General features: G+C 48.2%; 3 protein-coding genes across 3 annotated transcripts in view; 2 read left to right on the forward strand and 1 right to left on the reverse strand.

The window, feature by feature from the left end:
* The window catches only part of SHPK (sedoheptulokinase), a 938,822-nt gene that overhangs the window by 175,343 nt on the left and 737,746 nt on the right, over positions 1–25,733 (reverse strand). The gene's annotated exons all lie outside the window — the stretch shown is intronic.
* AKAP10 (A-kinase anchoring protein 10) lies at positions 2,565–18,874 on the forward strand. Its single transcript, XM_042442356.1, has 15 exons — positions 2,565–2,738; positions 8,340–8,387; positions 8,586–8,765; positions 9,042–9,614; positions 10,864–10,962; positions 11,182–11,266; positions 12,137–12,260; positions 12,993–13,129; positions 13,590–13,734; positions 14,021–14,200; positions 14,462–14,571; positions 15,503–15,585; positions 15,961–16,013; positions 16,521–16,616; positions 17,351–18,874. The coding sequence occupies exons 1-15, from the start codon at positions 2,717–2,719 to the stop codon at positions 17,354–17,356; spliced, it is 1,941 nt and encodes a 646-aa protein (XP_042298290.1). The 5' UTR covers positions 2,565–2,716; the 3' UTR covers positions 17,357–18,874.
* The window catches only part of NLE1 (notchless homolog 1), an 11,719-nt gene continuing 6,498 nt past the window's right edge, over positions 20,513–25,733 (forward strand). The window contains exons 1-8 of the mRNA XM_042442600.1: positions 20,513–20,645; positions 21,086–21,345; positions 22,112–22,329; positions 22,671–22,750; positions 23,510–23,586; positions 23,828–23,925; positions 24,302–24,494; positions 25,333–25,492. Coding sequence (XP_042298534.1) covers positions 21,211–21,345; positions 22,112–22,329; positions 22,671–22,750; positions 23,510–23,586; positions 23,828–23,925; positions 24,302–24,494; positions 25,333–25,492 — 961 coding nt within the window. The 5' untranslated portion in view covers positions 20,513–20,645; positions 21,086–21,210. The remainder of the gene's footprint in view (positions 20,646–21,085; positions 21,346–22,111; positions 22,330–22,670; positions 22,751–23,509; positions 23,587–23,827; positions 23,926–24,301; positions 24,495–25,332; positions 25,493–25,733) is intronic.

A 25,733-nucleotide genomic window follows, 5' to 3' on the forward strand; every position in this document is an offset into this window, starting at 1 on the left:
CCTTTTTGGAGAGGTCTGGGGTCCCCTTTGGAGAGGTCCTTTTTGGAGAGGTCTGGGGTCCCCTTTGGAGAGGTCCTTTTTGGAGAGGACCTTTCTTGAGCGATCTGGGGACCTTTTCGGAGAGGTCCAGGAGCCCTTTTTGGGGAGGTCTGGGGTCCCCTTTGGAGAGGACCTTTTTGGAGAGGTCTGGGGTCCTTTCTTGAACGATCTGGGGTCCTTTTTGGAGAGGTCTGGGGTCCTTTTCTGAGAGGTCTGGGATCCCCTTTGGAGATGTGTCTTTTGGAGAGCTCTGGGGTCCTTTCTTGAGAGATCTGGGGTCCTTTTTGGAGAGGTCTGGGGTCCCCTTTGGAGAGGTGCCTTTTGGAGAGGTCTGGGTCCTTTCCTGAGCTGCCGGAGGTCCTTGTGGTGCGCTGGGGGCTTGGAGGCTGAGCAGGTGGAGAGCCCGGCTGGCTGCCTCTCCGGTGGCTGGCGATGGAGGGTTTTTCTTCCCCGGTGGGCGTCTCCCTGCCTGCCTCCCTGCCTGCCTCCATCCTCCCCAGCCCCCAAGTTGGGAGCATCCTCCCTCCTCCTTCGCCTCCCATTCAAAGAGGAGGAGGAGGAGGAGAGACAGAAGAAGATGGAGAGGGGCTTCTTCTAAGAGCATCCATTCATCCATTCAGTCCATTGGGAGTTTTTCTAACCCTGCTCTTCTGCCTCAAAGGCTCCTGGAGTAGCTTCAGAGACAGGTCCCTGTCTTCAGGGCCAGAGCCACACTCTCTCAGCCTCAGAGTAATTGAGTCACATCCATCCATTCATCCAGTCATTGCATTTGTAGCTCTCTCTTCTGCCACAAAGATTCACTGCTAGGGAATCCTGGGAATTGTGGTTTCTTGCAACCCCAGAGCTCTCTCTGACAGAGAAGGCTCGCAAAACTCCAGTTCCCAGCATCCCCAAGCATTGAGCCAGGACAGTTAAAGCAGTCTCAAACTGGATTACTATTTCTGCAGTGTGTTTTGGACCTAGGTCACTTTCATTCATTCATTCGTTGTATTTTTACCTTGCTCTTCTGCCTCTCTGTCAAAAGTTAGAACAACAAATATTTAGACACAGGAAAATAGGAAATTACAGGGTTAATGCAACGTGAGAAGGAATGGTTTTTGAAGGAGCTTACAGTCAGATTGTGCCTGGATTTCATAGGGTTTTCTTAGGCCAGGGATACTCAAGAAGTGGGTTGCCATGGCCTTCTTCTGAAATAAGCACCTGATTAATCCTTTTATTATTATTATTATTATTATTATTATTATTATTAAGCTTTCTTTATAGACCTTGGTGATCTTTCATCCCAAGTACTAGCCTGGTGACAGAGTGCCTCCTACTGGCGCTCATGAGATCTGCAGCTCCTCAAAAAATAACCAGGCCTTTCCCAAAATTGTTTGTTTGTTTGTTTGTTTATCTATCTATTTAATAAAATATTTAAAGTACACTGGTCCCTCCACATTGGCTGGGGTTTAAGGGCCCAGGACCCTCAACAATGTGGGGGAACAACCACAAATAGCAGAAACATTGTGTTTTTATCTGAGAGAACACCTTTCTAGGCATCTCTAGGTCCTCCAGAGCAACTCTGTGGTCAACATCTGCCAGACATTGACCATAGAGTAGGGCTGGAGGAGCGACAAAGGTCTAGTGGAGTGTTCTCTCTAGGAATCTCTAGGTCCTCCGGCGCAACTCCATGGTCAACATCTGCCAGATATTGACCATAGAATTGCGCTGGAGGAGCAACAAAGGCCTAGTGGATGTTATCTCTAGGAATTTCTAGGTCATCCAGTGCAACTCTATGGTCAACATCTGCCAGACATTGACCATAGAGTTGAGCTGGAGGAGCGACAAAGGCCTAGTAGTCAACATCTGCCAGAAGTCATGCTGGAAGACAGTGATTCCTAGAGGGAAGATCTCTCTAGGCATTTGTAGGTCCTCCAGTGCAATTCTATGGTCAACTTCTGGCAGATGGTGACTATAGACTAGCGCTGGAGGACCTAGAGATTCCTAGAGAGGTGTTATCTCAGTTTACTTTCACAGGGATCCTGGTTTTGTTTCGTTGCCCTTTTCCAACATGGCCGAAAAGTAACCACTCCCTCAAGAAAGGTTACATTTCTAACCATTTTCCCTTATCAAAGATGGCCGCCTCAATTGGGAAAAACTCTGAGGTAACATTGAATTTGCCCTTGACCAAGATGGCGTCCCTTTCACCTCACAACCCTGGCCCGAGATTGCCTCCGTTTGGGGGCGGAGCCAGAGTTGCCCTCACCCGCCTCAACGGCCCACTTTCTCTGAGGTAACATTGAATTTTGCCCTCGACAAAGATGGCGTCCCTTTCCCTCACAACCCTGGCCCAATATGGCCGACGTTTGAGCCTTCCAAAGAGGGAGGAGCCAGAGTTGCCCTCACCCAAGATGTCGGAAAAGCCGAAAGCTCCATCCTGATTGGTGGGTTCCCTTTCAGAAGCCGGAGCCGCCATGTTGTTTTAGGGCAAAAAAGGGGGAAAGGCCGGTTACCGGCCCTTCGCCGCCCGGAAGAAGGCGCATGCGCGCTGCAGCGGCGGCGGCTGTTGACAACATGGCGGCGGAGGAGGCTGCCTCCTTGGTTCAGTGGGGCTCTGGAGGCGGCAGGAGCCCCACTCTGCTGCCTCTGGAGCCTTGAGGGGACGCGGGACCGGCCTCGCCTCCGCTCCTGCGCCGCCATGTCCTTCTTCAGGCGGAAAGGTACCTTGGAAGGGGCCAGGGGGAGGCAAAATGGAGGAGACCTTTCAAGACTACAACTCCCAGAATTCCTGAACAAGGAGCATAGTGGCTGGGGCTTCTGGGAGTTGGAGTCCAAAAACACCTGGAGGCCTTAGAGGCAATGGAGGGGGGATGCCTGGAGGCCTTGCTGCCTCTTAAAGCCCCAGAGGGGTCTTCCTGAGGATTGGGATGCAGGAAAGTGGCTGCTATGGGGCTTCCTTCCTGAGTCTGGGGGCTGTGGCTGTTGAGGGTCAATGGGGAGGAAGGGGAGAACATGGGGGTCTTCAGCCCCACAATAAAAAGATGGGGGGCTGTGATGGTTGAGGAAGGCAAGAGTGGGGGGACCTTTGAGAATGGGGGGATTTAGGGGGGGAAAGAGAGGGGGCTTTCCTTCATTCCTTCCCCAGTGTGGGCTTTGAGGGTCAATGGTGGCTCTGGGAGTTGTGGGATTTGAGGGTCAATGAGAAATGGGGTCCCACAATAAAAGGATGGGGGGCTGTCTATGGGCAGGGCAAGACTATGGGGACTACTTCTGAGGATGGAAAGAGAGAGCGGGTCTTCCTTCTTGAGCCTGGGATGATAAAAAGATGGGGGGCCGTTCTTCATCCCCACAAGGAAGCCAAGGAAGGGGCAGAGAGGGTGGGAGGCTATCTGCTTCCATATCCCTCAAATGCTCGGATCGCCAAGGACGGGAGAGCCTGAAGGAACTGCATTCGGCTGGACAAGATCTGGAACGGCCGTGGAACAAGGAGCCTCTTTATAACTGTTTCTGCTCGGAGGCCTTGAAGCGGAACATCTGGAGACAGCTGCCTTTGTGGGATCCCACTCCTTCGGGAGCGAGTCTCATGACTTGGACCGCCGCTTGATCTCCGGGGACTCGACTCGTGGCCTTCCCAGCTTGCGGGGATTTGCCAGCGCGTGGCTTTGCGCCATCGGGGCGAGAGATGATCCAAAGCAATGTCAGATACATTTTACGTTCCAAAAACCAAGCTGTTAAGACAAAACTGCGGGGGGACCGCTCTGCGCCTTACGTAAAGCTTGCGGTGCAACTTGAGCTGGGTTTCTGATAGCTTCCGGAGCTGAAATAAACCAAGCCAAAAGCGTGGATAGGGAGAGATCACTTCTTTCTCTGAGAGGAGACCTTTCAAGATCCCCTTCAGCTCTTGCAAAGCTCTTTCCCTTCCCTAGCATGCTTTCCTGAGAGAGCTGAGCCGCTGTAAGTTAGCATTTAAATCACCACTTACTAGTAATGTTGGACTAGGACTCTGAGAGCCAGCCACACTCAGCCCTGAAAACCTTGGGCAAGTCACACTTTCTCGGCTGCAGACAAACCTCGCCAAGAAAACCCTGAGGGTTGCCGAAAGGACTTCATGGCACTCAGTAGCAACAACAAACTGGCGGCGCTGGCTCAGAAAAGGAGCACTTCCCAAGTTCTAGCTCCTCACCTGTCCCAAAGTAGTCCAGCGAGGAAGTTGTACGTTGGAAGAGACTATTGGTGCCACCGTTTAGAGGATGCTGAAGTGCTATAAGCGACTTAGGTCCTGAACAGACAGGCCAAAATAAAGCTGCTTCGGGCCACTTTGGAAGTGTGCTCTTTAAATGAAGCATGCACCTTAAGAGGCCAGAAGCCGCACCAAAGCCACGCGACGGTCCTAAAGACTGGAGCGCACCTTTGGCGCAGCTTCAGGCCTCTTAAGATGCATGTGTCATTTAAACAGTATACCTCCAAAGTGGCCTGAAGCAGCTTTATTTTGGCCTGTCTGTTCAGGACCTAAGTCACTTATAGCACTTCAGCATCCTCTAAACAGTGGCACCAATAGTCTCTTCCAATGTAAAACTTCCTCGCTGGACTACTTTGAGACAGGTGAGGAGCTAGAACTGTTCAGGCCCTTAGACTTGTATGTATAGACGTGTCGGCCACTTGCATTTCTAACTGACCAGTGCGTCTTGCAGGCTTGGGAGCAGAAACCCTTGCTCAGCCCTGAAAACTGGAAGGCTGCTGCTTTACCCAAAGCCAGCATAGCGTTCTGAAATGCCTTAAAGGGAATGAATGAGTTGTGGGCCTTCCTTTTTCTCCTCCAAAGCCACCTTCACAGCGATAGGGACTCCCCCCTGCTATAGGCTGAGAGGTTCAGAACAATCAAGGGTGGGTCAGAGAGTCAACATTGCTTGGCTGGGCTGATATTGACCTAACTTATACCTCCTCCGCTGGGACTTTCAGGGCAAACGGAGGAGGAAATGTTCAACTTGGATAGAAGGCGGAAGTGTTGAGACGTGGGTTTTGTTGCCTGGAGCTACTTTGGCCTGCTGTGTTTATGTGGGGTGCAGCTTACAAGGGGTGTCTGGGGGGAAGTTGGCATTATACTGTGTTGTATTGCACCGTATTGTACGATTACAGTGGTGTGTAATGTTGTTCCTCTTGGTATCCCTCTTGTCGCTGAAGCTGACAGTTAGACGGAAACGTTTTGGCGTAACTCGAAAAGCAGGCCGCCCAAGATGACAGCATGAGTGAAGGATTAGTAACTAGGAGTTAGTAGTGAGTGGACCTGAACGAGGCAGCATGACCTAGTGGCTTGGGTGTTGGGTTCAAATCCCTGCTCAACGATGGTAACTGGGTGCTCTTGGGCAAGTCACACTCTCTCGTCCTCATGAATGCAAAGGCCAATCCCCTCTGAGCAAATCTTGTCATGAAAATATTGTGACAGGGTCACCGCAAGCCTGGGACGGCTTGAAGGCACACGACAACCGCAGTTTAGTGGCCTTACTTGGACAAATGTCGCGGCATGCAAGAGAACTTGAGTTCAAGATTACATACTACTGTGAAGCTCATTGTCTTGTGACAACATTTAAACAATGTTGTCACAAGAGCAGGAGTGATTTAAACTTCCTTGAGGCCTTTGGATGAAGGGCAGCTCGTTGTTCGGATTGTTCGAAATAAAGAAACAGTATGAAGACATGAGGAAGAAGTGGTTTTAAAATATCCATAACAGATTAGTTAGGTGTGGGAAGAAGGGGGTCAGCTCTTGGAAGAGAGAAAATGGCCGGCCTTGTATATGCTCCCTGCAGTCACTGTAGGAGAAATAGACTCTCTGTGATATATGGCAGCAATTGCAAGGCTTTCTCGTTCCCTAATAAACACCAGCTCTTTTCGAGCGGAGCATTGGTTCATGTCAACATAACATGGGCCGGCCCATAAATATTTGTCTTCTCTTGTGACCCACAGGCAGGCAGTTCAGCGATTCCGTGACAGAAGGCAAAAGGGACGCTTTAAGTTGCTTTAAATCAAAGCCCGAGCGCCCGGCTCCTAAAACGAAAAGGCTAACCTCCAGCGGAAGATGGGAAAGCACCGACTCGACGGACGGAGGATCCATCGCACGGTGCCTGGCAAGCCACAAATGCCACCATAATCCTCTTGCAAAGACATTTCCCTGGCTTGAGCTTAAAAGTCTTCTGATTTGCAAAGGGGTCTTTGGGACAGAGAATGTAGGCCTTTGGAAGGGGCAGGCCTTCCAAAAGTGCCCCAGAACGAAGTAGACTGAGGTCTACGAAAGCTCACGCTGCCAATATCTCACTTGCTTTTGCTAAGTCTAAGGCGCTACAAAACCTTTCTGATATTGTTTAAAACAAGTTAAAGTCAGGGAATTGATAGAAATGCACTGTGTCTGGGCCCAGCGTGGCCTGAATTGTGCAAAATGTTTTGAATTCCAAACTGGGAGCCAGTCACAACGGAGAAATCTTCTCCCCTGGGCCTGCCTCCGCCTTCGACCTGGCGGTGCAAGTTGGCCTTTGCCAATGAGTTATGCAAGGCGGCCTGGGAAAGCTGCATTTATCTCACACGCCGAGGATGCTCCAGTTAGTGTCTTCCTGTCCTGTCGCGATGGAGGGTTGCAGTTCGCCAAACCAGGCCGCTACAAAGGGTGAGTAAGCTGACTTGCAGATGAGCTGACAGCCCGGCTATTTCCCATGTCAAACGGATGAGATGTCATGGAGGTATTTACAAACTGCTTTGTCGCCTCACGTGTGGATCCTGTGACGCTGGAGATTGCCCTCAGGTACGTGTGGGCATGGCATGCAGGGCCGTGACGGCGCTATCAGATATGCTCCCAGTTGCTTGAAGACATCTGTGACATAACAAGAATTGGCCTGTCATGCGCGCGGCACCATAACTGCAGCCGGAGAACAAAACTATGAGCAAAAGTTGAGCTGTACCCCGCTTTTCTCAAGAGATGGCATCCAAGGTGGCTTGCGGAAACACCGGTGAGATGGCTACCAAAATGTATAGACAGGGAGGCTAATGAGAATCGCTTATCGGCTGGAGACTGGTTGAGAAACACGGACGCGGGTCAAGAATGCTATGAGGAGAAAAGGGGTGTCTTGTGCTGAATTGGGCCAGTGTCCCACTTAGAGGTGGGCAACCCTCTCGAGCCAAAAGTTCAAGGAAGAATCCACATCAGTTGATGAAACAAAGGCAGCGGATCCTTCCTAATTTGAAACCCCTTTGTAAAAATTAACCTGTGGTGAACTTTGGGCAACCCGCCTGCCTGGCATTAAATTACTACCCCAGGAATCCTTGCATCTCGTGGCTTGCGCTGGGCACATGTCTTTTAAGTCAACTCTCCTGCTTGTCGGCAGCTGATACAAGATGGAATGCCATTCTCTTTATCCCTCTTCCAGATTGAGGCTCGCGTTAGATGAATTAAAGATTAAGGCATCGAGCTTCAGAAGGATCCCGCTAATTAGGTGGCAGCAAATATTAGCATTTAGATAATTGCCGTAATCCTTCCTTCGGAGGCAATTGCCTTTCTTTCTTTCTTTCTTTCTTTCTTTCTTTCTTTCCTCTTCCAATTTTTAAAGATTCGGGGAAAACGGTTTGACTCGTCCCGGCCTTGCTACGAAAGCGAGGACTGTGAGTTTATAACTTGCTGTTTGGCAAATGTCGACTCCGGCCGTGCTGGGAATTGGGTCCTCTGATCTCTAGAGAAGTGCGGGCTTGAAAAGGTTCAACGAACGAATCTGGGCGCAGAAGGTGGAAAGGGGGGAGCTAGATTCCCAGCATCACGAATAAAAGAGGAGGGTTGCGTACTACAGCTGGAGTCACTGTGCGGAGAAGAAAGCCAAGCAGTCCTTTGAAGTGAATGAATGGATGTTTTCAAAGCTTGTAGCCTGGGTCTTCAATATTTAAGCACCTCTTCCAGAATATATACCTTCCTGGGATTGGCATCAGATGCTGCGCTGAGTACCCTTGTATGCTTGGGCGCAGGGCCCTCCTCGGTAGTAGTAGTAGTAGTAGTAGTAGTAGCTTCCCCACCTATGGAATATCCTTCTTCGTCTCATCCAGCTTTGATTCTGTGACCTTCTTTGTTAATTTTGGTGCCAGATACATTAGATCCCACCCCTTGCTTCTTCATTCCATTTATCCTCCTGTTAGCATTTAAAGTTGTTGTTGTTTTGCTTGTGGTGGGGAGATGCATCCCTTGACCCCCTTAATTCCTCTCTCTTTCCTGTAGAAGAGATGATGCCACCCCTGTTTCTGGTTCTTCATTTGCTGCCGATCCCTAACAAACATGTTTTTGCGTTTTGCAGTGAAAGGCAAAGAACAAGAGAAGGCAATAGAAGCCAAGGCCATTAAAGGTAAGTGCCAGTTCTCAGGTTTGTGGTGGGTGGCATATGAGAAGGCTGCAGCTTCTGGGGGTGTTGCCTTGTACATAATTCGAGGCTACTTGTATCCAGGAGGCCACGCAGTTCTCACCACTGAAGAGACTTGGTGCACGGATAGGAAGATGTGGATAGTCCGGTTCATTCTTCTTCTTCTTTCTTTTCTTGTCCAAGCTACAGTACCAGTACATTCCCCACAGAGAAGCACCCGAAACCATGCCTTGCTGGAGGCAGCCGGACCAAGCCATGTGGCCATCAACGCCATCTCTGCCAACATGGATTCCTCCAGCAGCCGCACGGCGGCTCTTAAGAAGCAGCCCAGCCACATGGAGGCTGCTCACTTTGGAGACCTGGGTAAGCCTTCCCTTTCTTTGAGTGGATGGAGCAACCTTTTTCTCAACACAGTCAAAGGATCCGCGCCTGGCAATCAGCCATCCGTGGATTTGTAAAATTCTGGTTTGTTCATGTGTTGTGACCTGTCTCCACAATCAAATTGGTTCGCCTTGGCGGTCACAATGCTTCATAGGAACTTGGCTTCTTGTTGGCTTAGAATCAAGCACCCCAACCCTCTCCGCTTTCTGCAAAAGTGTAACCTTTTCACTTCCTCTTCCACCTTCCTTCATTTTTTAGGCCGATCCTGCCTGGACTACCAGACTCAAGAGACCAAATCCAGCCTCTCCAAAACCCTTGAGCAGGTCCTCCGGGACCCGGTGGCCCTGCCCTACTTTGTCCAGTTCATGGAGCTGCGTCGCATGGAGCACCTGGTCCGTTTCTGGCTGGAGGCCGAGAGTTTCCACTCCACCACTTGGTCCCGCATCCGGGCGTACAGCCTAAACACCATCAAGCACAGCTCCTTGGCGGAGCCGGTCTCCCCTTCCATCGCCGAACCCGAGAACTCCGCTACCGACATCTCTGTCTCCTCTGAATCGCTTGGCAGATGGCCGGAGGATTCTGGGCTAGGGCCCCAGCCCTCCTCGTCCATCAAATTGCCGGCCGCTGGATTGAACGGCCGAACTTTGAACCTTCAGAAGCATTTGCTGCTTTGCCAGGGCGGCGCTGGCCAAGCCTGTCTCGGGTTTGGGACGTCTGGAGCAGAGGACTGTCCTGCTCCAGATGAACCTGGAGGCGCTTCCAAAGTCTCCACACCCAATAGAAACAGTCCTTCCTTTGCACTAAAGGACCTGTCAGGAAAACTCATGAAAAGTAAGTGCCAGCGACCCTCCTTCACAGCCAGCAGTCATTGCAAAAGGAGCTCGGTTGGTTTTAGCAGTCATGTAAAATGGCAAACGTCTTTTTTCTTGAAGCAGAGCATTGAAAAGCTACACATCCCACAGTCCCTTAGCTATTGACAGTGCTCATGGAGGAGGAGTGAGAGGTTGTGAGGGTTGTTCTGCCCCACCATTGTTATCAAAACGTGGAGGTTTCCACACATCCCACCACTGCCAGCCAACGTGGGGACATCCACCTGCCCCATGGCTGTGGCACCAAATGTGGGGACCTTCTAGATGTCCTCGTGATTCCTATGTGAGATTTTACTCATCCACTACTCACATCCACTTCATACCATCACACTCACAGACACTGTGCCTGAATTCATCCATACAAATAATACTGTAGAAGTATTCACAGAGGCAGAGGTGTGTAATGCAGGTGTGTAATACAGATCTTTCCCTCATTACATCTACTATACCTATGGCACATCCCTAGCCATATTTTACCTTAACTTCTCTAATAAACACCACCTTTGCTACAAAAGTCTGTATCATTGCATCAAAAACCCTGCCTTCTTCCTTCAACCTCCCCACACCATTCTTAGGAAACCCTTTAGGGTTTGGATACCACACAGGTCTGAAGCCAGAGGGGAAGAAATTCCCAGATCTACCGGTACCAAACACCAAATTACACCGTTGGATCTTGGCCAGCGTAAACAGTCAGGTTAGTCATAGCAGGTAAGGGATTTGCAGGTAGCGTTAGAGTTTACAGCCTAGGGATTTCAGCTGAGCTGTTCTTATCAGGTACGCAATTGTCCAAACTCTCTTTTCCAGTTCTCTGGCTTTGCTAGAGGCAAGTGAAGTGAGTCATCTTAGCTTCCCTCCTTAGAAAAAGACAAGGCAACCTTGTAAAGTTAAACTATCTTTCCAAGAAGCGAAGGATGACACTTTAAAGCCCCAGTGCATATAAACTATGTATTCTTTATAGTTTTTCAAGACCAAAGTTTTGTCCAGAGGAGCGAGGCTCCATCTGAACCAGTGGCTCTCAATTGCGCTTCCCCGTGTCTCAGCTGATTTGCTAAGAAGGTGAAGATGAAATGTTCTGCTTAGCTATCTAACAACTAAAATGCTTCCTTTACCCGGCCACAAATGTCAGTCATCCCTTGTTTTTAAAACGCTGCTGTCTTCTACCACATCTTTGTTTCTTTATTTCCCCCCCCCTTTTTTTTTCCCTTCCCCAGGTATAGAGCAGGACGCAGTTACAATTTTTACCAAATATATTTCTCCCGATGCTGCTAAACCGATCCCCGTTACGGAGCTGATGAGAAACGACATTGTAGGTAAGTGGCTTGCAAGGCCTATGGCTTTAGCTGGGCTGCGCACTCAGAAACCAGAACTTGGCTCTCTTGTTAGCCGGCGGCCTTTGGGAGAAGCCCTATCCCATAGACCCAGTTTCAAACCTCCCTCTTGTTTGTGCCTTAGATGTGCCCTTAAACCTATGCTATCTGTACTGTGCTAAACCCTGCCACTAACTGCCCTGTGATCTGGTGAACTTACAGCAAAGATTTGTGGGGAAGACGGCCAGGTGGACCCCAACTGTTTCGTCATGGCACAGTCAGTAGTGTTTAATGCCATGGAACAAGAGTAAGTTGATTTCTTCTCTCTTAAATGTGTTTATGTGTTTGGGATGGATGGGTGGGCTTCTTATAGTCTAATGTAAGAATATTAGAATATAAGAATGGGGAATGTGGGAAGTGAAGGCCCCAGGATAAAACAGAGGCTGATCTTGGGGCAAAACCTTCATCCGTTAGGCTCACCTAGAAGGGTGCCTTTGGTATCTCTTGGCTTCCCTTAGTCTATTTTTAAGGTTTCTTTCAGACTTTGACTGGTAGGATTTGGTTCTGATCTGAAAATGATATCAGGGTAACAATGTAGAGCAGTGATGGTGAACCTTTTTGAGGCCGAGTGCCCAAACTGCAACCCAAAACCCACTTATTAATTGTAAAGTGCCATGTCCCTCTGGCTTTCTAGTAACAAACTCTGGCAAACTCTGTGCTGGGGCGATGGCACATGTGCCCACAGAGAGGGCTCTGAGTGCCACCTCTGGCACATGTGCTATAGGTTCGCTATCACTGATGTAGAGGCTTGAGGGGCAGCGTGATGGAGTGGTGTGTTGGACTAGCGCTCAGGGAGACCAGGGTTCGGGTTTCCTATCAGCCAGGAAACCCTATGGCCATGCTGGGCAAGTCACATTCTCCCAGCCTCAGAAGAAGGCAATGGCAATCCTCCTCTGAATTAATCTTGCCAAGAAAACCTTGTGATAGGATCCTTCGAAGTCAGAGTCTTCTTGAAGGAGTGGTATACCATCCTGGTTACTTCGTGTTAGCATGTCCCATTACTTGGTGTTTGTAGTGGCATCTTGGTTCCTAGCGGCCTTTTGTGCATTGCTAACATAGAATTAGGACCTCCTCACCTCTGCTGCCTTTTAATGAAACTGCTGTCTCCGTCCTGCAGGCACTTTAGCGAATTCCTGCGAAGTCACCACTTCTGTAAATACCAGATCGAGGTGCTTACCAGTGGGACCGTCTACCTGGCCGATATTTTGTTCTGCGAATCTGCCCTCTTTTATTTCTCTGAGGTAAGGCATCTTGTTCGTCCTTTTGCCGCATGTAAAAAACCAAACAATCCCCACCTCCCAAGATATATTAGGCCTTCCTTATCCTGATGTTTTCCAGTGTCCTGGTTCATTCCCATAGGGGAGGTTGAAAGGAGTTGCACTCCATAACATCCGAACGGCACCAGGCTGGATAGGGCTGTTTGAGTCAGTTTCTTGCCTGCCTGGGTTCTTTTGTTTGTGCTGGTTTTTACAAACCCATCCCCTTGCAAATCACACTTCTTTGTAAGTTAAACGCAAGGTGTGAAAACAGTCCTAAAAATATAAAAGCACAGAATTGTTATTTTGTTTGTGAAGCCTCAGCTTGAAAAGTAGACCTGGGGAGCTGTCAGTTGTGCATCTTCTTAGCAGCTTAAGCTGATAATGAGAAATAGTTTCTCTCTCTCAGACACACACACAGAGAGAGTTCTGCTAAGATCTGCTAAAATGACATCCGGAAAAGTGGCATTGCATCACTCTGGGCACACAAGACATGTTTGCGTAGCTTGCCAGGCAGGCATAGGGTGGAAAAAGGGCTTTTTTCCTCTGCACAGTTATCACCTCTGTTCTCGGTCTTGGAAAGTCAGTTGGCAGACTTCCTACTCTCCCAGGGGCATGGGCAACATGTTCTTGCCCATCTCTCCCCCTGTCTTCCATGCATAACTTTAGGAGCTGTTGGAGGGATGTTGGCATTCACGTCTTAACTCTTTTCCCTAGTTCATGGAGAAAGAAGATGCCGTAAATATTCTGCAGTTCTGGCTAGCAGCGGACAACTTCCAGTCCCAGCTGGCAGCCAAAGAAGGCCAGTACGACGGGCAGGAGGCGCAGAACGATGCCATGATCTTATATGATAAGTGAGTCGCGCCCTGGGACGATCTCTCCTTTCCATACCCCTTCCCCGCTTTCTGATCATTCTCAGGTCTTCCTGGTCCTTAAGCGTTGCTTCTTTACCAGCTTGCTTCATCGCTCGACCCTTCCTGGCAATTCCTTGCCATTGCTGGCTGGCAGGCAAGGGGGAAAAACAACTTGAAGGCACACAAGAACAACAAAAACTGGAGTTTTAAAAAAATCAACCCCTGTAGGGTTGTATGGGAACAGGCTTGAAATAGTCACTGGCCAGTTTGGGGGCATATATGGCAATAGTAGTTGCACCAGGGGGTGAAAAGAGGCATGGACAGTGCACTTGAAGATCCCAGAGGCATCTGGTTCCCAACCCCAGGAACCTGGGCTGTTTTGACTTTTGCGTTCTCGGTCTTTACGTCTTTCTTCTTGTCTTCTTCCTCATCCTCTGTCCCCTCCTCTGTTGCTGTGTAGGTATTTCTCCCTCCAAGCCACCCATCCCCTCGGCTTCGACGATGCCGTGCGCCTCGAAATCGAATCCAACATCTGCAGGGAAGGAGGGCCACTCCCCAACTGTTTCACCACTCCATTGCGCCAAGCCTGGACCACCATGGAGAAGGTCAGGAGTGCTCTTCTCTTCTCTTCTTCCACAAGGAAGGGAAAAAAACTCCTGAAACATAGGTGTTGATTTCAAAATAGTACTTGCGTGATTGAACATACTAGCTTTGACTATTTGTCTATATCCCCTAGTATTGTCTCTTCTGATGAGAAGCGGCATTCCAGGGTCTCAGAGGGAGAGAAGAGACCAAACCAGGGATTGAACCTGGAGCCCCTGCTTATGCTTTTCCTCACCACAAAGTTTGCTCCGGTGCCTCAGTTCCCTCCTCTCTTCCTCTCCCCTTCAGGTTTTCTTACCTGGCTTCCTGTCCAGCAACCTTTATTACAAATACTTGAACGACCTCATCCACTCGGTCCGGGGGGATGAGTTTGCCGGCGGAAATATCGCACTGACTGTTCACGGCTCCGGCGGCGCTCCAGACAATGACTCCCACACGGGGCCCTCTGACAGCACTACTCCTTCCCAGGTGGGTGGCTGTCTCTCCCATCGCTTTCCCAAAGCGGTCTGTGGCACCCGCTCTGCATTGGCTCATCCCTTCTTTCCTTCTTCTTCCGCGACAAACACCTGAAGCTGTTGGACTACAGCGGGCAGAGGGGAACCAGCACAAAGGCGGGGAACCTGTTCCAGCCCAAGGGCCACATTCACGCTCAGAGAAGCGTTTGCGCATTTGAGATCTCCATGCCCCCTCCTTTCCGACGTTAATTAACGCCTGTCGTTTGTGTTTCAGTCTAGCCTCAAAAAGGCTAATGTAAAAATCCTGAAAAACTTTGATGAAGCAATAATTGTAGATGCTGCCAGCCTGGATCCGGAGTCTCTGTATCAGCGGACGTATGCCGGGTGAGTGTCCCTTGGAGCTCTGTGGAAGCCGTTGGGAAGAGGGGGCCCAGTGGTGTGTGTGTATTGAAAAATGGAGAAGTCAGGATGTGAAGCTGCTAGTTCAGGTGAAGAAAGTAATAGTGAAGGAAGAATACATGGGGCACGTCTGGTTGGCAAGGTAGGATAGCAAAAACTGAGAGGGGAGAAGAGCAGTCAGTGGAAATAATGGAAAGCACGTGCCTTGGAGTCCGTGGAGATATAACCCAAGAGGTTGTGGGTCACTCCTCTGTACCTTCAAGAATAACAACCACAGTGAGTGCCAACATCTTTTCCTCAGTCCTTCTTGGGACTGTGGCCTGGGTTGTATTTCATGGGGTCCCATAACTGCTCCCCCAAAACAGCAAGTTTATATTCCAATTATATTTCTGCAATTGTAGCCCTTCACACGGTTGCAGGAACAGGCCTGTAGTGCACATGATGGGCTGTGATGCCTTGGAGGCCTTTGACTTTGCAGCAGTCAGCATCCCTTCTGTTCTGTTTGAGGCTTTCTGGAATCTGGTGAGGTGGGGTCAGTGGAACATAGTAGATGCGTTGAGAAATCTCCGTTCTTTCCCCTCTCACCGGATGCTGAAGGGCACAGTAGTCTCAGGCCAGTCTCACCTGTATTTGAGACTCTCCCAGCACAGGAGTCTGAGCTGACCATCAGCCTGGATTGGAGTTCAGCCACTTCTGGAGGGGCAGGAGTTCTCTGACCATGGTGCCAAGTGAGACATAGATGAGTAGACTGTCTGCCATAGATGTGCTCATAGAAGCAATGATGAATGGGTGTGGAGCACTGACTTCCTCCGTTCCCTTTGTGCCATGACTGGATTTCCCTTCCCACCCGAGACCATAAGAAAGTCAACAAGTTTCTCTCTTTTTCTCCCTCCTTTTTTGCTCATTCTTGCTGCAGGAAGATGTCCTTTGGCCGTGTCAGCGACCTGGGCCAGTTCATCCGAGAGTCAGAGCCCGAACCAGACGTCAAGAAGTCCAGAGGTGAGTCGCTTCCTTTTTTCTTCCTGTTCATCCTGAGGGACGACGCTCCAAAGAGCCTTTTGGGATCACCTGCTTTTGGCTGGCACAACATATACTATGGAAGAACCTGTTTGAAACTTCGGGAAGGTTCCTACCCAAAAATACGTTTGATAGTTCCTTTCTTGCAAATGTCACAGGAAGCCATGGGTTTAAGGGGGAATGTCTGACGAAGAAGAGACGGGACAAATGTGTGTGGGAAAATGGTCAGTGATTGAGCAAGGCTCTCCTTTTGCTCTTATAACTGCCATAATGTATAACTAGGTGAAGAATATTGTCAGAATCACTCCCATGAGTAACACTGCCGCTCTTCTCTTTTTCTGCCTCTGCTTCCTCCAGGGTCCATGTTTTCACAAGCTATGAAGAAATGGGTGCAGGGCAATACGGATGAGGTAGGTCCATATATTCATATATACATGTATATATCAAGTAGCCAAACAGATCTCTGTTTGCTAGGTAGTGAGAAGGAATGGTACCGAGAGGCAGACTGTTGCTGTCATGAGCCTTCAAGTTGTTCCTGGTTTATGATAGCCCTAAGGCAACCCTCCCATGGAGTTTTCTTGGCAAGATTTCTTCCTCTGGCCTTCCTCTGAGGGAGTATGACTTACTCAGAGTTACTCAGTGGGTTTCCAGGGCTTTGCAGAGATTCAAATCCCGTTCTCCTGGAGTCCTAGTCAGCACTCAAACAACTATACCAACGCTGGCCCCTTGGGTTTGTTGTGTTTAAAAGCCAACACCACCCAAAATCCATAGACGAGAGTAATTTGTGTGAATAGATTTGCAATTGGCATCCATACAGTCCCAGCTCCCTGTCCTTTCGCCTCCACTGCCATAGCTTGGCTTTGCGTGTCACATCCCAAGTCCAGCCTGCCTTCAAAGTGCCCTCTTGTCTGCTTCAGGCCCAAGAAGAGATGGCCTGGCGCATAGCGAAGATGATCGTCAACGACGTCATGCAACAGGCGCAACCAGACCTGGCTGCGGAAAAAGTTACAAAGGTGACAAAGGGTGACATCAGTTTGGCGGGCTCCTTATTGTGGGGTGGAGGGAGATGGAGAAACCATGTTGGCTGGGGAGGATGGGTTTCTTGTCCTCCTTGTGCTAGATGAGTTCAGGGTGGGCAGCCCCAATAGGCTCAAGTCTGAAGGGCTGAAGCATTATTAAGTCTGAAGTCAGTCTCCAAAAACTAGATTGCTTTTTCTCTTAAAGCCTGGGCTTGGCCCAGAGCTGTATCACTAACTCTGCAAACATGGGGGCCACTAGCCACCCCTTTTAGTTTGCCACAACTGTGCCCTGAGCATCCTCTTTACCAAATGAGTGGCCATTCAGCATAGTGCCATTCTTGAGCTATGTATAAGCAGCCGTTGCAAGCTCTAAAGTGACTTCTTCAAGCCCTCACTCTCAGTATGGAGGACTATTACACTCTTGCATTTCCAGACTGCTTTACCGGGCAGGGAACTCACTGGAAAGCCCGTGTTCCAGGCATGAAAATGGCATTCAAGGGCTCTTTCCCTGTCCGTTTGGCCAAATAAACATCTTGGCAGAGCCGTCCCCTTGTGCCCTGGGTCATTATGTAAAAGCAGCGAGTTTTCGGAGATGCAGAAGAGGGGAAGCTGCCTCCTTTTTTCACTTGCCAGTGGCTTCTTTAAGGAATTATAACACTATGGAGTGAGAAGGGCCTAGTATGGGTCCGCTTTCCAACCAACGTGTCTGTCTTCCTTTTCCTTCCCAGCTATGATCTCTGAAATTCCCAGGAGTGGGAATGGCGTTGGGGTTTCTGCCTCCGAAGACAAGTGGACTTGTTCTCCTCCACCCTGTTACTCCCCAGCTCCTCCTCGGCCGACTCCGGTGGAAACCAAACGCTGTAAACGTCCACTGGCTTATGTACCCCCACTACGCCATTTAGGGAAAAAATACACAACAAGGGGAAAGACTCCCCCGTATCCAACCCAAACGGACTCGCTTCCCTCCGATACGTGCCGACCGCATCCCCAGTCAAGGAACAGTGTCCCGTTCTTCCAGTGCCCCGGCTCCAACCCCGAAAGAACATTCACCGAAAAGACAAGTCGGAATTAGACTGTATCAAGACCCGGAGTTAGACGCTTCCCTTTCATAGGTTCCTAGCTGAGACGTCTCACGTTTGACAGAACATCTGCAGTTGGAAAAGGCACCTTAACCCGTCGGAGAGGCCTGGATTGTCGGCCGTGAGCGGTCTCCTCTTCTTTACAAAAGCATATATACTTCTCCTATTTCCTTACTTGAAGTGTTCTCACCACGCCGGTAACCGGAGCTTCCTTTATCGCCTGCCCTGGAAAAAGCGGGTCCTTGGTTTGTTAGATTCCTCCATTTAAGGTGACTTTAAGGGCCTTTAATTTGGTCATGCGCTCCTTGGCCGAGCAGATGAAAAGCGGAAGGGAATTCGGGTTGTTTCTCGCGTGCCTCTTGGGGAGGTTGTTATTATTTTTTGGCTTCCAAATACTCCCGTTGCATTCATACAACCTCATTCCCATAAATCAATCTGAGTGCTGTTGTTGTTGTTTTCCCTTTTTTAATGGCCAGTTCCGCAGCATTGAGTCCCCCGCGCCTTTTATTCCCTCGCTGGCCTTTTCCCACCGGCGTTCTTTATGCCAATGGAGAGCAGCGTCTCCACTGTCGCCGCAACTGCAAGGGACGGGTGGCTTTGCCAGAGCGTTAAAAGCCCCCGGACTCAAAACATATTGGAAAGTAACATCCCTAAATTGCAAATTTCCAGGGGGGGGGGGGGATGCTGAGAGTTATAGTTCAGACAGTTACTTTTTTCCGGTTCCCGGTCAAACTGGGGTCCACTTCGTTGTACATGAGTGTGCGCATTGGTTTTTTTTCCCTCCTCCGTTTATTCTATCCTCATCACTTTTATTGAAGTTGTTTTCTGTTTGGAAGTTGGTGTTAGTATTTTTTACAATCCCATTTGCTTTCCCCCCCCCATTCTGAAGCCTTGTGCAGAACAAAACAAAACGCAACCCAAATCCCACCCGCAGGAGAGCTTTGGGTTTATTTCTTCCCCCCTCTTCCCTTCCGATATTTGGAAAGCTTTGACGGACGGAGCCGGCGTTTTACCGTTGCAATATCTGCTCCGGCGCGGCACTGTGAGTCGGCCGGCCAGAAGCAAAAACTCTTTGTGTACAGGCTTTTTTGGTACTGTGTACCAACACCTTATTGTCCGACGCCCGAGTATTCATGTACTTAAACCATATTTAATTGTGTTTTGATTGAAATATATATAAATAAATATATATATATATATATTAAGAATTCGTGACTATCCGAACTGTTTGTGTGTGTATTTAAAAGCTGCTTATCTGGCTCTCCTTTTGCAACCGGAAACCACGAAACTATCACACTGAAAAGCAACAGTCCACACAGTTCAAATTGTCACAGCATGCAGTCTTTTGGCGAGGGTTGTATTTCCTCTTCCATCTTAAAGCTAGGCTGTGGTCTGAGGATTATTACTGTTATTCAGTAAGTTACTAGATGCATATCTTGCTCTCCTCTCTATATTTCTAACAACCTTGCAAGGTAGGCCAGGCTGAGGCTGCAGAATTGATGCAGTTTGACACTGTTGTTAATGTCATGGCTCCATCCTGTGGAATCCTGGGATCTGTAGTTTGTTGTGGCAATGGGGAGAAGGCTAAATATCTCACAAAACTGCAAATCCTGGAATTTCGTAGCATTAAACCAGTGGTCCCCAAACTGTGCCTCTTTAATGGGTTTTGGACTTCAGCTCCCAGGATCCCAAACCATCAGCCATCGGGGAGCCGAAGCCCAAAAAGGGCACAGTTTGGGGGCCGCTGCATTAAATCATGGCAATTAAAGCTGTGCCAAAGTGTGTTAACTCTACAGTGTAGCTGCAACCTGAGAAAAGGAGTGGGTTTCATGGAGGGAGGACTTGAACCTGCCTCCTCCAAGTCCTTGTCTGATACTATAACTGTGGAGTGAATACGTTGAACCTTCGACTCGCCTTCATTTCTCTACTGACCCCTTCATAAACGGCAAATGGATATCAATTAGTAATAACATATTTACTATACTGGAATCATAGCACAAAGGATTTTGGTCACCCACCATGATTTGAATCATCACACTACTTAGCTTGACAGAGCATACACTTGTCCCTCCATAATTAAATATTTGATTAAATTAATTAAATATTTAATTAATTTAATTAAGTATTTAATAAATATTTATTTATTAATTAATATTAAAAATATTAAACATTTAAATTAAATATTTAAATATTTTATTTGGGGGGTCATGTTATTTTCATTTTGCAAAGGCGTTTTTTTTATTATTGGTTATATTTCTTATTTTGTATCAATTTATATATTATACACACACACACACAATAAAATAAAATAATATATTTTATTATATTATACATACAATTTTTTATATTATAAAATAAAATAAAATATTTTTATTTTGTATAAATATATATATATAAATTTATACAAAATAAAAATACTTTATTTTATTGTATGATAAAATATAAAAATATTGTATGTATAATAAAATATATTTTATTATTAAAATATATTTTATTATTAAAATATATTTTATTATAATTATTGCATAATTTATATATATATATATATATGCAATAAAATAAAAAATAAATGTTATACTATATTATTTTTATACAATAAAATAAAAAATAATAAAATAATAGTATAACTAATAATTAAAAATGCCTTTGCAAAATGAAAATAAAGTGACTCCAAAACATAAAATATTTTTTAAAATTAATATTTTGAAGACATACACATGATAAGAGATAGATGCTATCCAGAGGTTTTGGACTACATCTCCCATGATGCAACAGGTGCTACAGATACGGAAGGAGTGGCTCCCCTGCTCTTCCAGGCTTTCTCCACTAGACGGCAGCAGAGTCCTTTCTCTGGCTAAACTCCCGGGCGCAGAGTGATGACGTCGCACTTCCTCCCCATGTGGATTCTATTGGGCTTTCAGTGCTGGAGAGCTCTGTCTTTAAGGTTGGCACATTGTAATGCTCTTTTAATGCATTTTAATGTTTAATCTTACCTCTTTCCAAATGGTTTAATGCTTTCTGAAACCTTTTATGGATACTTTTATGAATGTTTTTGTATTGATTTTAATGTATGTTGCTTTAAATGGGGTGCTGGTTAGCCACCTTGGATCCAATTACCTGGTTAATAGTAATAGTAATAGTAATAATATAATAATATTGCCTAGCCCTAAGATCACCCAATGGATATCCAACGGTCAAGGAAGGAAGTTGTTCACGTGCCAGTGACTCCAAATACAGTATCCCTTTTCTAGGCTATTTCTAATCCATGTTTCTTCAGAGGCTTGCCACGGCTTGAGTGGGATTCGAACCCTGGTCTCCCAGGCTGAGAGTGGGCAGATACAGCATCCTCTTTAGGAAGTGTGTTTGGGTTTCTTTGTTTTCCAGATGTGCATTGTAAAGGGAGAAGCTGCTACTCAGAGAGAGAGAGTTATTTGACGGTTCCCAAGACACCGAATCTTCATTTTGTGGCTTTTGACTGACAGGTTGAAGAGCCGCACGCGGGAAGCAAAATGGAGTCTGACGTGGAGCGCCTCCTGATCCAGTTCAAAGACGAAGCTGGCGAGATCTTGGGCTCCCCCTTCGATGTCCCCATCGACATCACTCCAGACAAGCTCCAGCTGGTCTGCAACACCCTTTTGGAGCAGGTACCGGGGGGTGCCTACCTGGCAGGAGCGGCGTTGCGGATGTCTTCCTTCATACCTCCCAGAGAGAAGGGGTTTTAGGGTGTATTTTGGGGGGCGAGGAAGGGAGAATGCAAAGGAATCCTTATCCAGGTTGATACCACCGTTCCAACGTTTCAAACGCCTATCCTTGACGTTGTCTTTGTGTCCTTCGGCATCCCTCCTTGAATCTGGTACCTGGGCTTTAAAATGGAGATTTGTAGTGTTTGGGGTTTGATGGGGTAAACTGTGACCTGCTTGTTAAGTGTAGTTGGTCCTTAGTATCTGATGGGGTTTGGTTCCAGGATCCCCTCTCTTCGGATACCATAATCCAGGGACGCTCAAATCCCATTCAGTACAGCGGTGTCCCTTGCCTTAAAGTCTAGAAAGGCATGACATAAAAGGAAAGAGGGATGCGGAGGGCAAAGAAAACCCAGGACAACTTGGGAACAAATTCTTAGGGAGATGGGCTCCATCCGCTTAGTAGAATAGCTCCTTGGTGACAGTAAGGAAAGAGCCAGTCTGCTAGAGCAAGGAAAAGGATGCTGACGGTTCTTCCTTTCCCTCTTCTTCATCCGAACGATCGCTATTCCCTTCCTTCTCGGTGTATAACTTGGTGTAGGTGCTTTGGGTCCGTTTCAAATCAGGGTTGTCTCGGCTCTCGGTTGTTGCGCCTTAAAAAAATGGGGGAAGGTGGGTCTCTGCCCCAAGGTACATCCAGAAATCCCCACTGAAATGTTCCCCTTCGAAGGAGGAGCCGCTGCCCCTGGCCTTCTACGTGCGTGACTCCGAAATTGTCACTTCCTTGGAGAAGACGCTCGCTGGGCAAGCCCTGGAGACGGAGAAGGTGGTGGAGATAGTCTACCAGCCCCAAGCCGTGTTCAAAGTCCGGGCCGTGACCCGCTGCACCAGCTCCCTCGAGGGGCACAGCGAAGCCGTCATTTCCGTCGCCTTCAGTCCTACCGGCAAGTAAGTAGCTGGCAGAGGGGTGGATCGTGGCCGGGACTCCGGTGGAAATAATTCGAGACAGTCATCAGTCGAGCCACATTTCATATCTCAGCACCTTGTTTAAAGACTCCAAGGAAGTCTTTTATTGTTGCATGCCTTCAAGTCCTTCCTGACCTATGGCGATCCTAAGCCATACCCATGGCAGGGTTTTCTTGGCGCGGTTTGTTCAGAGGAGGCTTGCCGTTGCCTTCCTCTGCGGCTGGGACAATGAGTCCAGCCCCAACGTCATCCAAGAAATAAGTGGGAGACTTCTCTCCCAGGAGCGAGGTTCATGTGGCCATCTCTTCCTCTCCTTTCTTTAGGTATCTCGCCAGCGGCTCCGGCGACACGACCGTTCGTTTCTGGGACCTGAGCACAGAGACGCCCCACTTCACAGCCAAAGGTGAGTCCGCATAAGGCCAGATATCCTCAGATCTGTTGCAGTGGAAACGAGTGGCTTATGGGAGACCTCTGAGTACCACAAAATGGTATTTCAGGCCTGTTACAGACTGCCAAAATAAAGCTGCTTTGGGTCTCTTTGGAGGTATGCTAAATGATGCATGGGTCCTACGAGTTCGGATGTCGCGCCAAAGCCACACTCCATTCCTAAGCACTGGAGGGCAGCTTTGGTGCAGCTTCTGGATTCTTAGGATGCATGCATCATTTAAATAGCATATCTCCAAAGAGACCCAAAGCAGCTTTATTTTGGCAGTCTGTAACAGGCCCCTGTGTCAATTTTGGCAGGCAGGGAAAAATGCATTGCCGCCTCTTAAAGCTGGTGTAGCTTGGACCCTCAGCATGGCTTCATCCGCTTGCAAAAATCTCATCCCAAAAGTCACTTGAAGAAACCACTAGTTGCACGGGCAAAAAGTGATTTCGCTCTCACTTGTTGCATGGTTTTGAAGCATAGCTTGGTAACACCTTGCAGAAGTAACTTGTTTCAGGTAACCGCGTTGCTTGAGGTTCGTACCTTCTGAGCCCTGAGTTAGAGTGTCATTAATAAATTGTATTTACAGCTTATTCATTGCTCTGTACTGGAGAATTGTTTTACCCTTTTGTTTTCCACTCCTTAAAGCATTAGCAGCTTGGTTCTTGCGTGTGCTTTGAACAACCTGTTTCTTTTTATCCTCTTCCTTTACTCTTTTTACTACTATTACCCCAGGTCACCGTCACTGGGTGCTGAGTATCTCTTGGTCTCCCGATGGCAAGAAGCTGGCATCCGGTTGCAAAAACAGCCAGGTACAATGAAACTCCTTTACCTTTGCTGTAGAGATTTCAGGCTGCGCTCAAGATTCAAAGGAAAATAGAAATCTTCAGGGTTATAGCATTTGGTATTTGCAGGTGGTTTCCTGCCCAAGCACTAACCAGGGCTGATGCTGCTTAGCTTGCAAAGTCAGGCAGGATCCAGCGTCTTGAGAGCAGAGAGGTGCTGGCCATAAATACGGTGGTAAATGTGTTTCTGACGTCTGTTTTGGGGCAGATTTTTCTCTGGGACCCGAAGACGGGGAGCCAGGTCGGCCGGGTGCTTGTGGGACACTCCAAATGGATCACATCCCTCTGCTGGGAGCCTCTGCATTTGTAAGTCTCCTTGCCCTGGGTTTTCCTTAGTCCAATTTCTGTTCGCTAGGGTTGCCTCTACACTGAAGAAATGATGCGGTTTGACACTGCCCTGGCTCCATGCTTTGGGATCCTAGGATTTGTATTTGTATTGACTTTAGGACTGCTCAGTCATTAACTCATTGGTGACGTTTATAATTTGGGTAGACCTGTCTTCTAGTTGTTTTTCAGCCACCCTTTTGGACCAAATCCTGTCGCAAAAGCTGTGCACAATTTACATTTCGTACCAGGAGCCTTGGGTAGCATGCACAGTGTTTGAAATGGTTTTCCTTTTTGGGGGGAAGCAGAGTTAGACACCCCTCTCCTGAGGCCTTTCCGGTTTCTTTCTTCCATCCAGGAACCCTGAGTGTCGCTACCTGGCCAGCTCCTCCAAGGATGGGAGCGTTCGTGTTTGGGATACGGTCTCTGGCCGTTGTGACCTGATCCTGACCAGCCATACACAATCGGTGACCTGCGTCAAGTGGGGTGGAGATGGCCTCCTCTACTCAGCTTCTCAAGATCGGACCATCAAGGTCTGGAGAGCCCAAGATGTAAGTGTGGGGAGGACTGGGTAGAGGATGAGTAGCGTGGAACTTGCAACCTTGGGGCCCAGTCCAGCACTTTTGGGGTCTTCTCTGTGCCATTTTTGGTGGCTTCTTAACTTGCCACTGGGTAAAGGTGAAGACTACTGGGACCTGCAGTTGAACATCATGGAAACCTGTTACTGTTTTCAGAGGGGTTTATTTTAATCTATTGCTTTTCAGATAATGCAGCGCGTACAGTAACAGGAGTTATCTTAAAAGGGCTTCTGGAGGAACAAGGACACCAAGGGCGACAAAAGCTGGAAGTTGACTACATGGTTTCCAACCCAGCAAGGTCGACTTTTCAAAGTCCAAAGACAGAAGTTGAGGGACAGAACGTCCCTTGTTCTCTGGATGTTCGTATTCTGCATCCCCTGCAAACAGATGGTGCAGTGTGAAATTGTTGCTGAAGTGCTGCATTGTGGAATTGTTGCATGAAATGGTAGCCTCAGAAGACAGCTAACCGATCCCTGTGGGCACTACTGAGCTTTTATTCTACACCTGCAGAGAAAAACTGCAGGGGAACAGAAGAAGCCGCCAGAGCATGATGGAATCTAATGGGTGGAAAAGGTTCTTACAGGATCCTTCACGTCCTGAGGATTGATGGATGCTTCGGCTGGCTCAAAAGCTCCGTTCGGAGGACTAGTCCGTGCTGAGCGCCATGGTGTTCACCCAGTGGGCATGCCCCTGTAGCGTGCGGCACAGGACTCCCTGCCAAGGGAGAAAGACAGACAGAACCGGGTCTCAGCCTAGAGCGCAAGGTATGTCAGCATCCATGTTCTGAACGCATCGCGCTGAGTCTCTGCAGGGAGCAATGATCCAAGAACTCAACGTTCTGATCGACAAGTTCAGCAGAGTGGTCCTCCATGAAATATCTCCACGCAGCCCCTCAAGGTTCGGAGGAACAGTAAGCAAGAGGACCAGGAACATTGCAAATGGGGTACAGGAAGCCCTCCCTTATCTGATGGGTTGGGGCTGGAGAACGATCAAAAGCACAATTGTTGGAAAAACAGAATTGTCTTTTTTAGCTTGCACTAGACGGCGTCAGTCAAACGAAAAAATAATAATACAGTACTTCCAAGTAAACAATCCAGAGTAGCTGTGTTGGCCATATAGCTAAGTACGCTATCATCACAAACCAACCAAACAGGGAAGTGAACACTTAATTGAGTGTTCAACTTTTCAGGTAGCAAAGAACCAACACCGAGT

Source organism: Sceloporus undulatus, chromosome 11 (assembly GCF_019175285.1).
Source record: "Sceloporus undulatus isolate JIND9_A2432 ecotype Alabama chromosome 11, SceUnd_v1.1, whole genome shotgun sequence".
NCBI classification, from domain to species: Eukaryota; Metazoa; Chordata; class Lepidosauria; order Squamata; family Phrynosomatidae; genus Sceloporus; species Sceloporus undulatus.

Bases quoted from the DNA above. Each gene is read 5' to 3' on its own strand.
- AKAP10 (XM_042442356.1), top strand. From the start codon at position 2,717: ATGTCCTTCTTCAGGCGGAAAG. The intron at 12,261-12,992 runs GTAAGGCATCTT...TCTTTTCCCTAG, and splicing joins CCCTCTTTTATTTCTCTGAG to TTCATGGAGAAAGAAGATGC. The intron at 13,735-14,020 runs GTCAGGAGTGCT...TCTCCCCTTCAG, and splicing joins CCTGGACCACCATGGAGAAG to GTTTTCTTACCTGGCTTCCT.